The sequence below is a fragment of the Belonocnema kinseyi genome, chromosome 8 (assembly GCF_010883055.1).
Source record: "Belonocnema kinseyi isolate 2016_QV_RU_SX_M_011 chromosome 8, B_treatae_v1, whole genome shotgun sequence".
Lineage (NCBI taxonomy): Eukaryota > Metazoa > Arthropoda > Insecta > Hymenoptera > Cynipidae > Belonocnema > Belonocnema kinseyi.
The window spans coordinates 129,381,261-129,396,640 of record NC_046664.1 but is presented as its reverse complement, the minus strand read 5'-3'; the positions used below and the strand labels follow the sequence as shown (position 1 = coordinate 129,396,640).

The window sequence follows — 15,380 nt, the reverse complement described above, 5'->3', positions numbered from 1 at the left end:
GAGTGAAGCCAAATTGTCTAGTTTTTAAGTAGATATTGCAAAAATAATGTAAATTTCAATGTTTTCTTAAATTTTCAATTACTTCGGAAATAATAAACAGTTTCAATGTACTTTGGGTCATTTTGAAGCTATTTTTTCCATTGGATCACAGCAGCTTACGAGTATAAATTTTAAGAAATTTCTTTTCATATTGCAAGAACTTGAAGTTGTAATAAAAAAGTTGGACAAATTTGAAAACATCTGTAGGCAAATCAGAATAAAAGTTAAATAAATATATTTTTTGAGGAAATTACATAGAAACTTCATGATTATATGTTTCATATATTTTACAAAAATATTTTTGTTTTCAAAAATAATATTCTTGCAATACAAAAAGAAAATTTTTACGATTTATACTTATAAGCTGTTGGGATACGGTGAAAAAAGCTTCAAAATGAGCCAAAGAACATTCAAAATGTTGACTATTTCGGAATTAATTGAAAATTTAAGAAAACATTGAAGTTACAATTTTGCAATATCTACTTAAAAAGTAGATAAATTGGCTTCACCCTGGGCTTATTTTATACAGAATTTCGAAAACAATCAACCTTTTAAAGAGAATGTTTTTAGCTCTGGTATAATTAAAATTAAGAGAATTTATTTAGTCATAAAAAAAGTGGTGGCTTAAAACTTTTGCATGGCAGTGTAGTTGCTGTATCGGTATATAGAACTTAGAATTAAGACATTGCCTATAAAAAACAAAGAGAAGGGTGCCTCGTCGAGTTTTCTCGATTTGAACGTAACTTTTTAAGAGGCGTATTCCTATATAAATCCCAGACCTAACCCTGGTCCCGATCTTTGTGAGCAATTGTGAAATATTCCTTAAGCAAGAACAGCCTTGTATAAAGTCGCGTACCTGTTGCATCCATCGTGAAATAGTACGGAGTGTTAAGTATAAACTAAGAATTCGGGTAAATCAACTAAAAGCACCCGGTAGAATTTAGTCGATATTCACAAATTATCGAGGATATCATTAACGCAACAATCTTCTCTTGCTCTTTTGAGACTGAGAGTTAGCGTAAGTTTTTATATTTCATTTGTTGTAACCTCATTTCTTACTTTTTATCCTAATAAATATATACTGCTTGTATAAATTGTTATCTTTTTGAATTTATATATCACACAATCCCCTAAGGATTGACGAAGTAACAACGATCGAAAATTAAATAATTGTCAGGCTTTAACACCTTGACTTAATCAGCCCTTACCCTCCTTTACCTATCCCAATATAAAACTACCCTCGCCTTTTTGCTCGGGACGTGCCAGCAACACAAGGTGGAAGCATTTACCATACGATGCATGAACCGAAGGAGAGTTTCGCATATCTATAAGCAAATATAGGAATAATTTAAAATCTTTCTTAAGATCTGACAAAGTGAATTGAACTGTTGTTTGAAGTGAAAATACCTAATTCTGACTCGTCATAGGTAACCAAAGTAGTCAAAAAAGTAAGTAGTGTATCAAAAGGAAACTATAGTCGATTTACGCATGCGCAATTCTTTTTTCCATACCTTACTAAAAAGTGTCACTTTTGGCATACTTTCAGTACCTAAATCGAAACTTTTTGTGCATGTCTTATAAAAAATATAGTCTCGATAAAACCGACTGGATAATTCGATCTTATTTCTTGTTATTTGAACCGAACGTTTCATTTGTTTACGGTCTCGTTTCATTCCCTGCTAAAAGGATAGATTTTTAACAGAAAATTTTAACCTTCCGGTGTGGCACGTTGGCAATACTGGTAACACATTATAAAATTATAATATAATATTATATTTATAATTCAACTAAGTGAGGTGTCGATAAAGTTGACAAAATGGGCTCTGCTTACTAAACTGCACGGTAAACAAGGAGATTGCCTACAAGGATTTTTTTCCAGTTTTTTGGCTGTAATGTATTCAAGACACAAATATATCATTCAGTTCCATAATAAGGGTTGTTTATAATGATTTTACCTACTTTAATTTAAAACAGTGCTACTTTATCGGCAGGAAAGCCGAGTTTCTGGAGGCAGCATTCAGTGCTGCTACGCGCCCGCTCGTATGAGTTTTAAAGGCGCGCTTAGCGGAAGGCTAATTGTTGACAACAAAAAAGATGACTTGATAAAAGTGTTAAATTTTAAACCTACACAGATGAAGTTTCAACATTATTGTAATTTTTAATCAAGAGAGACGATTTTTCAACCGAATAGTTGAACGAAAAAAAGACCGAATTTTTCAGCCAAAAATGAAATAGTTACATTTTCCATTTAAAAATTAGTTTTCAACAAAAAGAAAAGAATTTTCTACCAGTTAAATTCACCCATAATATATGAATTTTTAACGAAATAAGTCAACCTGCAGTAAATAAGATGAACTTGCAAAAAAAGAAGATTAATTGTCTACGAAAAAAGACAATTTTTGAACAGAATAAATGAATTTTCCTCGGAACGCGGATTTTTCAACAGAAAAATTAATTTTATACAAAGTAGTTAATTTTTTAAATAAATAGTTTGAAAGCTTATTCCTTTTCTAAATTTTAATTTTTCAATGTAGAATTGTAAGGTCAACACAACCTACGAAAGAAAGAGAGAAAAATGACCACCACCCTACCCTACATCCAAGGTGTCACAGAACAAATAGGAAGAATTCTCAACAAACACAACATCCAAATCATATTTAAACCACCTGCGAAAATAGGACAACTACTAAATAATCCTAAAGATAAAAAGGCACCTCTCAGTGATCCAGGAGTATATAAAATTCCCTTGTTCTTGTGGTAAAGTCTATATTGGAGAAACCGGGAGAGCGATGAGCCAGCGTATTAAGGAACATGAGAGTAAAGTCAGGCTAAAACATTTTACGCAATCAGCACTAGCTGAACATCATATCGAAATAGGACATAACATTTTATTTGATGAAACAACAGTCATTGCAAAAACGCACAACAAATTTCAAAGAAAACATAGAGAAGCAATCGAAATCTTAAAAAATCCTAATAACATCAATAGGGACAATGGATATAATACCAATCCGATTAGGCCTACCGTTCTCCCGGATTTTTAAAAAAAGACTTTATTGGCCAATCAAGTTCAACCAGTTCCCCACGGTGGGACGCTCTGGCCAATCACAGGCATCGTAAAGAGTATACCTAAGAACAACATGACCTGATACCTCAGTTTCCGGTCAGCCCTGATAATGTAAACTGAAATGTTTACGAAACGTCGGCAAACAATTCGAATTTTTTTACACGAGTGAAACCCGAATTATCTCTTTTTATCCAAATGAAACTTATTTCAAATTTTTTCAAATTCGATCCTTCCGACTGAAAAGAATATTAAATAAAATATAAGGGTGTGACTTTCCTCATAAATATTATTACCTATGAAAATACAACATAGAAATATAGTCGGAACATCAGAGATACCATATTGCAAAACAGATATAAAATAAGAGAGACGTTATACGTGTCATAGGTGTAGGTAGAAATCAGGTAGACATAGATAATATCTCGCATGGTCAGCCCTGAAGATGTGAACTGCAATGTTCACGAAACGTCGGCAAACAATTCGTAGTTTTTTACACGAGTCAAACCCGAAATATCTCATTTTTATTAAAATGAATCATCGTGAAAGCATAAAATCTATTATCAAGTTTAATTTGCTCTATATTTATTTCTGGCTCAGATTTCTCAATACAAGTTGAGTGTTTCGCTTTTCAGATTCTCATTTATTTTATTTCGAAAATACACCATTTTACGAAGATTTCATCAAATCGAGTTCTGTCTTAAGTATGAACGCCTTAATAGATTACGTAATAGGTGTCGAAAGTAGACTCTGTAGCCCATTCGCCTCTGCTATTAGGAAACTAGAGAAATAAACCTAAATCGGAGTAACAAGATGCAAAATCTCGAACTCAAAATTTACTTCTCAATAACAAACAAGAAACACATCGAAGATGTTTCGGGAGGTCGCGCCCTTTGAATCTCGTGAATCAAGCAAAGGGCGTTACGCTTACCGCACTCTTACTCGGAGTCGAGAGTAGACTCTTTAGCCTGTTCGCCTGTACGTCAAGCAAGGCTCGATCAAAACTCGGTTGCAGTAGTAAATTCCTTGTCTTGCTTCAAGATCGCCCTAGATTCTTCTCGCTCGCTGAGGCCCGCTCGCGGCTTTTTATTTTTGCTTGCTTCATATAGGGATAAGGCTGATAACCGTAAAAGCTTAATTTTGAACCAAATAGTTGAATCTTCTATCAAAATAGTTGAATTTCAATAAAAAAAGGTGCATTTCCAACTATGTAGTTTAATATTCTCCCAAATTGTTGAATGTTCAAACCGAAAGGATAAATTCTCAACGAAAAGTGTAATTTATGATATATAAACCAAAAAAGGATTGTAACTCAAATAAAATACAGTTGAATACAATATAAAAGGTATTTTCAACAAAAGAATTAAATTTTGAACCAAAGAGATGAATTCTTAACAAAATAGCAAAATTTGTAAGTAAAAAAATTCAGTTTCTTCCAAAAAACACGAATGTTCTACCAAAAGCCTATTCTCGAAAGAATTTTGACATTTAGGTTGTCTACTTTCACATCTTATTTCCTCGAAACAGGATCACTTTTTTTAATCTGGATATTCCTTTTCGCTCTCCTAAACAATTCCGATTTTCATGGTTATCTACTTACAGAAGTAAATAAGCAAATTTTTTTATTGAAAATGGGCTTATTGCATATGAAATTTATCAATTCGAAGTCGAAGTGCTCAGTATCTTGGGAGATGCCATTAACTGTTTCTCGCTTTGCATTAACCTTTGCGCAATTTTCTAACCCAAACTCCATTCTGATGTCCCAAATTTACTCTTCGATAATCCGTGACCCCCTGAAAGTCTCCTCTCGGAAAGGTGCTCTTGTTAGTTGTCACACGACATTTTCCAGCCGAGATAGTAAATTTGGTTCTCTAAAGCGGCATGAACCTCTCTATGCATCTCGCCTACGTGTGGAAGAACTTGAAAGTGTTTCAATAGATATATAATAAGTCTATGGGATGTTGAATCAAAAGCTTTGCGTTAATCAATCCAGGCCATTGACAGGAAGCGCTGGTAAGATGCTGCGTCTTTGCAGACGCCCTTATGGATAAGCTGGTTCTCTGGACATCCTGCTACGTCTTTCATTCAGCCGTTTTGTTCGAAGATCTCAAATCACACAGGTCTGAATTTCAGGACTATCCTATCATTTAGCACAGCTCTGAAGATCTAATGCAGTGTGTCCAAACAAGCTGTTGGTCTGTTAATCTTAGAGTCAGTCAAGTTGTTCGTTCTTGCGTCCTTGTTATGTTAATGCCTTGTTACGTCCCCCAAATTACAAAAATTGGCATACCGTCTGAATAGTCGTAATTTACTGTTCCCATATATAATCTGAGGCATACTTATAATCCATCTGGTTGTGTATCCGACTGTGGTAAATGCATCTTTAACCATTAATTAGAGACAGAAAGGTAATCAAAAGTGCAATACCACATATGGGCATAGACTCGGAAGATACCAACAGTTAATGATACAAGGTCAAAAAAAGGAACTTGACGCAAGTTCTAATCAAATCAAAATAAACAAATAAAAACAACTAAGGACTGTGTACATATATGTTATTGACAAAATATAAGGATGACTATATCAATAATAAATATGTGTGTATGTGTTTGACGTGCGCCGAAGAAAGGGGGCTTACTCTGAAAAGTGAAATTTTCAGGGCGAGTGGTCGAATTCGACCCGATAGACGCGACTTTTAGGAGAGCGGGGAAGACTCACGAAACCTTTCCTCTCCATTTAGCGGCGTCATTGACGCGGCTCACGGACGGGGTAATAGATGAGATGCGGAAATGTAGTGGCGAGTGGTGGGTGGAGTTTCATGGAATCTCGATCTCTTGAGCGAAAGCCCGATTTCTCGCTTAACCAGCTGCTCCATTAAAAACTATCCAAAAGTGTAAAAACATCGATTTTGATTTTTTTAGAGTAAGTCCCCTTTCTTCGGCACACGTCACATAAATGTTTGTGTTTCCCAGGGTTGGCCTCAGAGTAATAACCCCTAAGCGGAGGCGTGACAGCAGTGCTGAAAGCTGAATGGCACCTAGGTGAGATGTCAAAAAAGCGGTGACTCCGGGATACCAAGCGGCCTCTCAGAGTATACAGCCTTATCCTTGCATGCGGGGTTCTACAACGATGTGTGAACCTTTTTCCCTAGCTGCTCGTGGGAACAACAATGACAACACCAAACATAGTTGTAGTAAGTGTGGTATCGAACGCGTAGGGTTCCCTAAGATTAGTCGAACAACAATGCCGATTACCCTAGAGTTGGCGGAGCAAATCAAGACGAAATAAATGTGATGGAGCAGGAAAATCTCAATACTCTTAAATGGACGCGACTGCATGCTCTGTTCTGCGAGAAACACTCAGAGCTCTCGAATTTTTCGCATAAGCGACTGCAAAAACGTGCCAGAGGAACTCCGTAAAACAGATTATATAAACGGATCGCCTACTCAACCGCAGCCAGATCAAACCGACAACAGAAAACGAGAAGTAACACTGATGTAAGATCAACCAATAGTAGGCATCCAGTAGAGGAAGAGCCTATTTCGGAGTGGTTAGTGGAAGGGCGCACAGTACTTTTGCCAAAGATAAGCAAATTATTTGACCAGAAGGATTACCGGTCAATCACTTGTCTTAACAGATTTTACAAGATCTTTACAGCTATCCTTAATGACAGAATTGTTTGGACAATCAGACCTGTGTGGCAAGAAATGTACGAACAACTCTGCGCAAAGAAAGGCGTATAAGAATGTTGGGAGAACCTCATAATCGATATGTGTGTCGGCGAGGATGCAGCATTCTACCAGCACGACCTATCGATGGCTTGAATTGATTACTGGAAAGCTTTCGATTCGGCCTTTCATTAACTTATTATATATCTTCTGCAAAGCTTAAAGGTTCACCTACACATCGTCAGGTGCATAGAGAGATACCGTTTTGGAAACACAGATTTACTATTTCATCTAGAAAACATCGTGTGACAACTAACAACGTCATCTTTTAGAGAGATTGCTTTCAGGAGACACCACGAGCCCAATTCTCTTTTTCTTCACTTCATTGCCACTATGTCTCGCACTTTGCAATTCTAAGGATACTTTTGTGGCAACCTTGAAAATCGAAAATATAAGATCACTTATGTATTTTTACATGCATGATCTTAGGATCTATGCTAAGAATAAAGAACAACTACACCTATCTCTAAGGATTGTCGAGAAATACTCTTAGGAGATTTGAATGGAGTTTGGATTAGAAAAATGCGCTAAGGCTTATTTGGAACGAGGAAAACTTAATGTCATGCCCGAAGACCTTGAGCTCGTCGACAGATGCGCCATGCGACACCTTGGTTCTGGAGAGACTTATACATACCTGGGCATGCTACAGTGTTGCATTGAGGATGGGACAGCTATAAAGGATACTCTCGAAAGCAGATACATTCGTCTAATTTGGCAGATTAGGTCTTCTGAATTGTTGGCGAGAACTAAAGTATTTGCCACAAACATGGACGAAGGACGAGTTAAAATCTCTTGATATCGGGACACGAAAGGTTATGCTCATGAACAAAAGAACGCACCTTAAGTGTTCTGGTCAGCGACTCTGCATCTCACGCCACGCAGGTGGTCGCGGAACACTAAATTTTGAATGGCTTTACAACAGGATTATCCTGGGTACTCTAAATATTTTTGCAAATGGACAGGAACATCTTCTTCAAATGGTCAGAAGCACCAAGAAATGGGCAATGGTGCGTTTCTGTACAAAGCAGCGGAGGAGGCTGCTGAAATATTCGAGCTTGACTTCGATATCAGGGGTCATCAAGATGCATAAAACCTTATCTATATCGAGTACTCACTCCTAAAAGCTCGGATTAAGAAACCCCGGGAGAAAACTTCGTATGAGCTAACATTGTCTTTCCTGAAATCAGACGGGTTGAAGTAGAGCAAGAAGGGATTCATTTTGGTAACGGTAGAGCGTGTTATGCACACCCCAAAGATCTACGACACATACTGTCTAGTTTTCAAACTCATGCGGGAACGATCTACATCCAAAGGCACAATGCGGCACTAAGAGTGCTGTATTGCCATCTTTCACTCTTACGGCATTAGTCCTAATGCCGCCCCGCTTAAAGTTTCCAGGGCAATCGAGTAAATTGTAAGGATATCTATTTAATTATTTATTCTTAACCACCATCATGTTTAAAAAAAGAAAGTTAATATGCACAACATGTAATCAGACAAATGCGCCTGATAAGTAACGTTGCCGCAACCGTTCTCTATCGTCACCCTTTTGTACGGTACGCTGTGCGCACATCTATTACAGGCAATCCGCATATAAATGCTGAGAGATGGCGACACGGGTGTCAAAATTAAATCAATTTAGATTTCTGCCTGTTGAAATATTCATATATTCCAACAGTTTCTGTTGTGCACTAGGTGTCCGACATACTTCTAATTGATTTCGAAGATGCGAACCATGTTTATTATCGAGTTCTCGGCACCAGCTGACAAAAACATCACAAACAAGGAGAATGTTGCGACAATTATACTCTGAATATTCTGTTAAGCTAATCTTCCTTATCATGAACGCTCTTAGAGGTGCCAAATTTTCACTGATAAATAACCTGAAGAGAATTCCTACTTGTCAAAAAGATGTTAAGGCACTTGCGGGAAAAATTTAGAAGGCGGTCGCCATTGGGTTGTTCCGTGTCTTTATGGCGCATGAGAGTTTTGCCGGATCACATAACGAAGTCCGTCACAGACTGTATAGAGAAAAAACGCGTTATTGTAATAAAAAAGTTATATTTGTCTTATCTCATTATTTCCGAATAATATTAACTAACATAATCAGGAAGAAAATCCCAGAAATGTAAGCAAATATTTTAGAAAAAATCATTTACAGGCAAAATGATCATTTCGGGAGAATGACTCATATGTGGAATAATGAGAATAATTTTATATTGTAAAACTATACATAAATCGACTGCTGCAAGGACCATTATACAGTGAAACTTCGATAATACGAACCTCTATAATAAAAATTTTCGATAATTCGAACTTTGCGGCCCCGGCTGTAAATGGACGTTTCCCATGTTAATATTATTCGATAATTCGAAGTTCAATAATTCGAATTGCTCTATAACCTAGGCGATTACATGTGATTGGCCCGTTGTGAGTGGTGAGATTGGCGTATCTGACAAGGGTGGGATTGACGTGCAATGTAAATGTGGTTCTGCTAATATAAAGTTTTAAACAGGACTGATACCACAGCGCTTTCAAAAGTATAGAGGAGAAGACGTATAAAACACTATCTCTGAGTGAGAACGTAAAACTCATTCAATTTGTCGAGAAAGGAGATAAAAGGAAGAAGGACATTGCTGCTGTTTTCGAAATACCTGTCAACTCTCTCATTAACATTTTTAAGAACAAGGAGAAGATCTTGCCTGCTGCTGAAAATTCTGTTTAGAAGATATCTTTCATGTAGATGAAAGTGGAATTTTTTTCAAATTTTTACCAGATAGGACTTTGACATTCAAAGAAGACACTTTTCATGGTCTGAAGGAAAGTGAAGATCGTGTTACTGTAATGGTCTGCGCTAATATGACTGGTAAAGAAAAATTAAAGTTATTGGTAATAGGCAAATAAAAAAATCCACGGTGCTTCAAGAGAGGTCTTTACCAGCACTTTACGAGAATAATAAAAAATCTTGGATGACCTGTTCAATATATGAAGACTGGCTTCATAAAATTGATCGTAAATTTCAAAGAGAAAATCGAAAAGTTCTTTTATTTGTGGATAATTGTCCGGCACATACGAAAGTTTTTATAAAATCACTAAGAGCCGAAAAAGTGGTTTACTTACCACCAAATTTGACTTCATAATTCCAAACATTGGATCAAGGAATTATCAAGAACCTTAAAGTCCATTACCAAAAGAGAATCATAAAAAGAGGCTTCGGATGAGAAAAGAGGGGTGTCTGATTTGAATTTGTTGGATGCCATTTTCGATATGAAGAAAGCTTGGACTGATGTGACTAGTGAAACAATTGTGAATTGCTATCGGAAGACTGGCTTCATGAAATCCGAAGTTGAAAAATACGATGCAAGAAGAAGACGAGCATTCTGCGGATGGCATTTCTGAAGAGTGGACTGATCTACAAAGGAGATTAGGATTTGCAGATATAAACTTTTAAGATTTTGTTGGTGTGGACCTATGATATATGATGACGAGAATGATGCCGAGGGTCAGGATGTACAACTACTTACGAAATTTCGAGATGCTGAATTTGGCTTAGCAATTTTTGGAAGTTTGTTTCTGAACAACGTGATGTGCAAGATACTATCTTTGCTGCTTTAGACTTAATTGAAAAGTTTTTCGAGGCAAAAGGTTGCATCAAACAGAAAAAAATTACTAATTTTATTCATTAATCTGCTACTTGCAGTATACCAAATGGCCCTTTTTAGAGCCAACAAATACATTTTACGAAGGATCACCTCTCGTTCTTTTCATACTTTATAACATGCATTGATTTAAAAATATATAACCATATTTTTCTCTTTTCCTGATCCTTTTACCGTATCATAAAGGTTACGTTCAATCAAGCTTTGTCTTTTTGTATTAAATATATACTCGAAAAAAGCTGAATACAGACTTCATCGAAAATAATTTCTCATTTAAGAGAAATCGGTTACAAATTTTGGTGTTTTAAGACCTTATGAAACTAGTTGAACGAAATATTTAATGGTACAGGAAAGCGTAAAATGTTTCTAAATTGAATTAAACGTGATATAGAAATTTTAATAAGTATTTTAAAGTAGCGTGTTAATCAGTCCATTATGTTTATGTTATGTTTATGTAACGCTATTTATCCAACCATCCGTACATTTACCCTATGTTGCGTTATTTCTTAATTATTTATCAATTTATTTTAGGTAAATTATCTGATGTTAAAAGAGGTAAGCGTCGTTCAAAAATTGACGCTTGGCAGCTTAACGATTGTATCCTTGGGAATGATACCTCTTGCAATGGAATTGCCGTCAGTAAGTTTCATAAATATCTTATTGTAGTACGCAGGTACTTTTCTGACATTCTGTACGTATATTATCGCTCTTATAAGTCCAAAAAATCCGAAAATACTTTTTATATTACTTAAATGTAACTCTAGTTGTTGATCAATTATAAGCACTTCGTTATGTTTGATATTCGAAATGATCTAATCATGTAGAAGATATTGTACAAAGATGGTCCCTAGTTTCTGAAGTCATCAGTACATGCTCTGTTCTCTTATTACTTCTGATTGAAGTACGATTTGCTATTCTAACTTAAGCCCGATATTTTCTTAAGTTAATTGTACTAAAAATCTTCAGAACAACTATAGTATTTCTATCATTCTTCGTTTTTAATTCGATAAAATGGAAGTAGATTAGTTTTTGGCAATTTTTGAAGCACGTAATTTATTATGTTACTGTAATAACCAACTGATATTTATTTAATATTTCAAAGCAGTTTTTTTAGAGATTCATATTATTACTAAAGGAAAAACAATAATTGATATTCCATGTGGCAACCCTGGGAAAGTAGAATTACGTCTTTGGCATACATTTTAATAAAAGCTTAAACCTGATATCAAATTTTAAATGAAATAAGATAAATGATAATGTAAAAGTAAATTTTTTGGGCAAAAATTGAAATGATGTAATAATTTAACTTTAAGAAAATGCAAAACTTATTTTTTGTGTTTAAATAATTAAAGTACCCTTACTTTTTAAAATTTATTTCACAAGTTCCTAGGGCTCAGTAGCCTTATCAGAAATAAATTATTAAAAGTATTTTCGAAGTTAGACTAATTTATGAGTAAATATGTGAAGGTGTTAGTAGTCAATGTCATTGAAGCCTTGTAAGTTACATACATAATTAAAAAAAAAATGTGTCCTTACTTTTAGCGTTACCCAGAAACAACAGCGTACACGTAGTAAGTTCTGTTTCCTTTGGGGTGCTTTCTTGTTGTGAGTTCCCCTTGCGCCTCACGTTTCGGGTGGTTGATTAACGTGAATTTTTTTGCCTCTCACCATTGCTACCAGTGTTAAAATCAGCCACGGAGTAACTGTTCGAAGTACTCTCCATTGGCTTGAAGACACTTCATTGGCTTGAAGACAAGACAGCGCGCCAAAGGAAACAGAACTTACTACGCCCACGCCATTGTTTCTGGGTAACACAAAAAGCAAGGACAAAGTGTTTTTTTTTTTGTAACAAGTCACAGAGAAGTGGCATTATCAAGATTGTAACTTTTGTAACTACATAGTGACAGTCTTTACATCTTATCCGAAATGATTGTAACTTTCTGGGTATTGGGGTGTGGGGGGGGGGTGTAATAATAATCCACAGCGTGAATTCAGAAAAAGGGCATCTGGTCGTTTCTCAGATACTTTACTTAATTTTTTATCTTTCCAATGTCACAAAAACCATTTTCAAGAGGTCCTTTTTGTGACATTTGTGACCAGGAGAATATTTTCTCATGAAATCGAATTCTCGCATTTTTCCTGCAAAAAACAATATATATAAATATTGAGAAAATATTTTGTACAATTACGAGAGTTCTACAAAAACTTCTTTCAATCATTAATGATCTCTTACACCATTTCTGAGAACAATACAAAAATTTAATTTTCATTAGAAAAAAATTCTGTTGATCTCAGCAATGATTTAGCCCGCATAAAACCTATAAAGAATCTTATTTATTTAAACACAAATTTGTAAAAAATATTTCTAAAAGTTTCCCGAAAGAAATATTGAATTCCACACTTGTATGTGCAAGCATTGTTATGTACGTTTTAAATCAAGATTGGGTGTCCCCTCAAATGTTGCAGTAAAAGATTATATTAATAACGTAGGTCACGAAAACGAAGAGCTTGGCGTAGTAGAGTATGGGCAAAATAATCCGTATGAACCTGATATATCGTTAGAAATTAATGAAATGAACAAAGAAATTTGGCTGAGCTCCATCTGAACGTTTTACTTTTTTGTGCGAAATTAAGTGTACCAGAAAGTGAAAGAAATTTGCACATTAATAGAAAGCGGAAACAACTTTTAGATGAGTTTTCTGAAGCAACAAGTAAACTTTTTAAAACTTATGATATTCCACTTCCAAAAGAAAATTTGTCCGGTCAATTTATAAAAAAACTTGGATTGGGTTCAGGAAGTTGTGAAACAAAATCGGAAGTGATCCGCCTTTTAAAGCTGTTAACTGATGATCGGTTACCTGATTATTTGCCTGATCCATACAGTGGTCATTCTATTCCTAACGAACATCTCAAGTTAGCGAAAGAATATTATTTAAATGATGGCTTTGATTGTGCTAGGCAGAGTTCAAGTAAGAAGAACGCCATACATGTTTATGAAAATTAAAAAAAGATTAAGGTAAAACGTTTCTTGACGCGGAGCATTAACGAAGTGTACAACATTTTTGTAGAAAAACAACTTATCGGCAATCATTGGAAGATCTAAATTGTATGCACTGCCACCAAAATGGGTTGTCATTGATCCTCCAAGTGAAGTATGCGCCTGCATTTACTATGCAAATTTCGAACTATCTTTAATCGCTCTTCAAAACTTGAGAAATGAAAAGTCTGCGAACTTAAAGTAGATTAGTCAGGATGTATTTTCGATCATAATGTGTTCTTCTACGTCAAAAAATGTAACCTTCAAGAATGCAAGTTATGTTCAGGAGCTGAAGGTTTAACCAAATCAGAAACCTAACATCTCAGAAGAGGTAGCTTGTGAAAAAGTGACTTTTGTTTTATGAAATAAAGAGGATTTAAAAAAACGCACAACATCATTTAATAAATTTCTAGAAGAACTAAGACATTGGGCAGTAAAAGCAAATGTCCATAAATACGTGAAAGACATTCAAAGGGAATAAATAATCAAAGTAAAAGATGAAGGAAAAGGTAATGCAAGAAATATCCTTGTACACGGGGATTTTGTAGAGAATTGGAAAAGGGTTTTAAAACATGAAATTTAAAGTTCTTACTAGAAACGCTTTTAAATCTCAATATTCACAGCAATTTGCTATCGCGGTGACGAAACTTGTGATCTATTGTGACGATAGCTATCTCCTTTGGTAGAATTTTGTTATCAAGATCCCGGAAGTCTTGAATTTCGTTTGGATAATCACGATATTGCAGTATTCAAAACGAGGACGAGGACTGCGATGAAAAAATATATGATTAGAAATTTGTAAGACGTCGTAAATGTTACTTACCAGTACTGGGTTATGACTGAAGACTGTCAGTTTATATAAGTTGTAGATATACTAGACTTGCCCTTCCACACGAAAAATCCGTTCGCAGGTGTGTTTGACGTCTTTTGTAGAAATGAAATCGTTGGCTTGTGTGTACCTGGACGTTTAGTGCCATGTGTTGACATGCTCAAACTGATATAGAGATGGGATTTATTTACAAAGCAGGGTGTCAATGCATGCCGAATCCTTTGTTGCGTTTAATTAATTGCTGTAGTCTTCAATAATTTGCCTTGCACCGTTAATTTCCAGGACATTGTCATACTCAGCATAAACTAGATAATTGATAGTGTGTGCGAGAGCTTCCTCGAGACGTATCTCAATTCTCAAATTGTATAATCATCACGATCTATATTATTTTCTTCATTGAGGAAATGAATACCACACCCCGTGAATAATGAGTGGTATGCCTTAACTTAGAGGTCATTTTTGGTCAAATTTGGTTAAATATATTTTGATGGAATCTGCATGCCATCCGCATACAGTGAAAAGTGTTTTATTTTTAATTTTGAAAATTAAACGGGCTTTTCGTGGCGTTTCCGTTGCATGCAGCATTGTCGACAAATATAATGGTTTTTCTTTTAGGTAGTTGTCCATGTACGACATTATTAAGAGTCTTGCTCTGTGTATCAGCGCGAATGGTTAGTGCTTTCACTTCTACTCTAGTAATAGGATATTTGTTTGTGATTTGAGTCAGTGCTTTTGCGTGAGCAAGTAAAATTCCAGGACTAATTTTTTCTCGACGAACTAAAAGAGTTGCTTCTTTAATATGGTTGGATGCATTACTTGTAGGGTCCATGAGATCGAAAGAATTCTTGGAACATATGAGCCGCAGGCAGAGCTCAACACCGTTCAAAAGGATTTTATCTTGATTAAAGTCATCACATTGTATATGAATAACACAGGCCAACAATTCTCAGAACCAGAGACCAGACCTACTATACCCGAAGGTTTTTGCTGCGCTGAATCCGAATCTGACCTCAGAAAAATTCCA

At 35.5% G+C, this 15,380-nt stretch overlaps 1 protein-coding gene across 3 annotated transcripts in view; it reads left to right on the top strand.

The window, feature by feature from the left end:
- The window catches only part of LOC117178904 (cytochrome c oxidase assembly protein COX18, mitochondrial-like), a 128,990-nt gene that overhangs the window by 91,176 nt on the left and 22,434 nt on the right, over nucleotides 1-15,380 (top strand). For 2 of the 3 annotated variants that reach the window (XM_033370443.1, XM_033370445.1), the window contains one exon: nucleotides 11,022-11,129. The exons of the other annotated variant lie outside the window; for it this stretch is intronic. In XM_033370443.1, coding sequence (XP_033226334.1) covers nucleotides 11,022-11,129 — 108 coding nt within the window. The remainder of the gene's footprint in view (nucleotides 1-11,021; nucleotides 11,130-15,380) is intronic. 3 annotated transcript variants of the gene reach the window in all.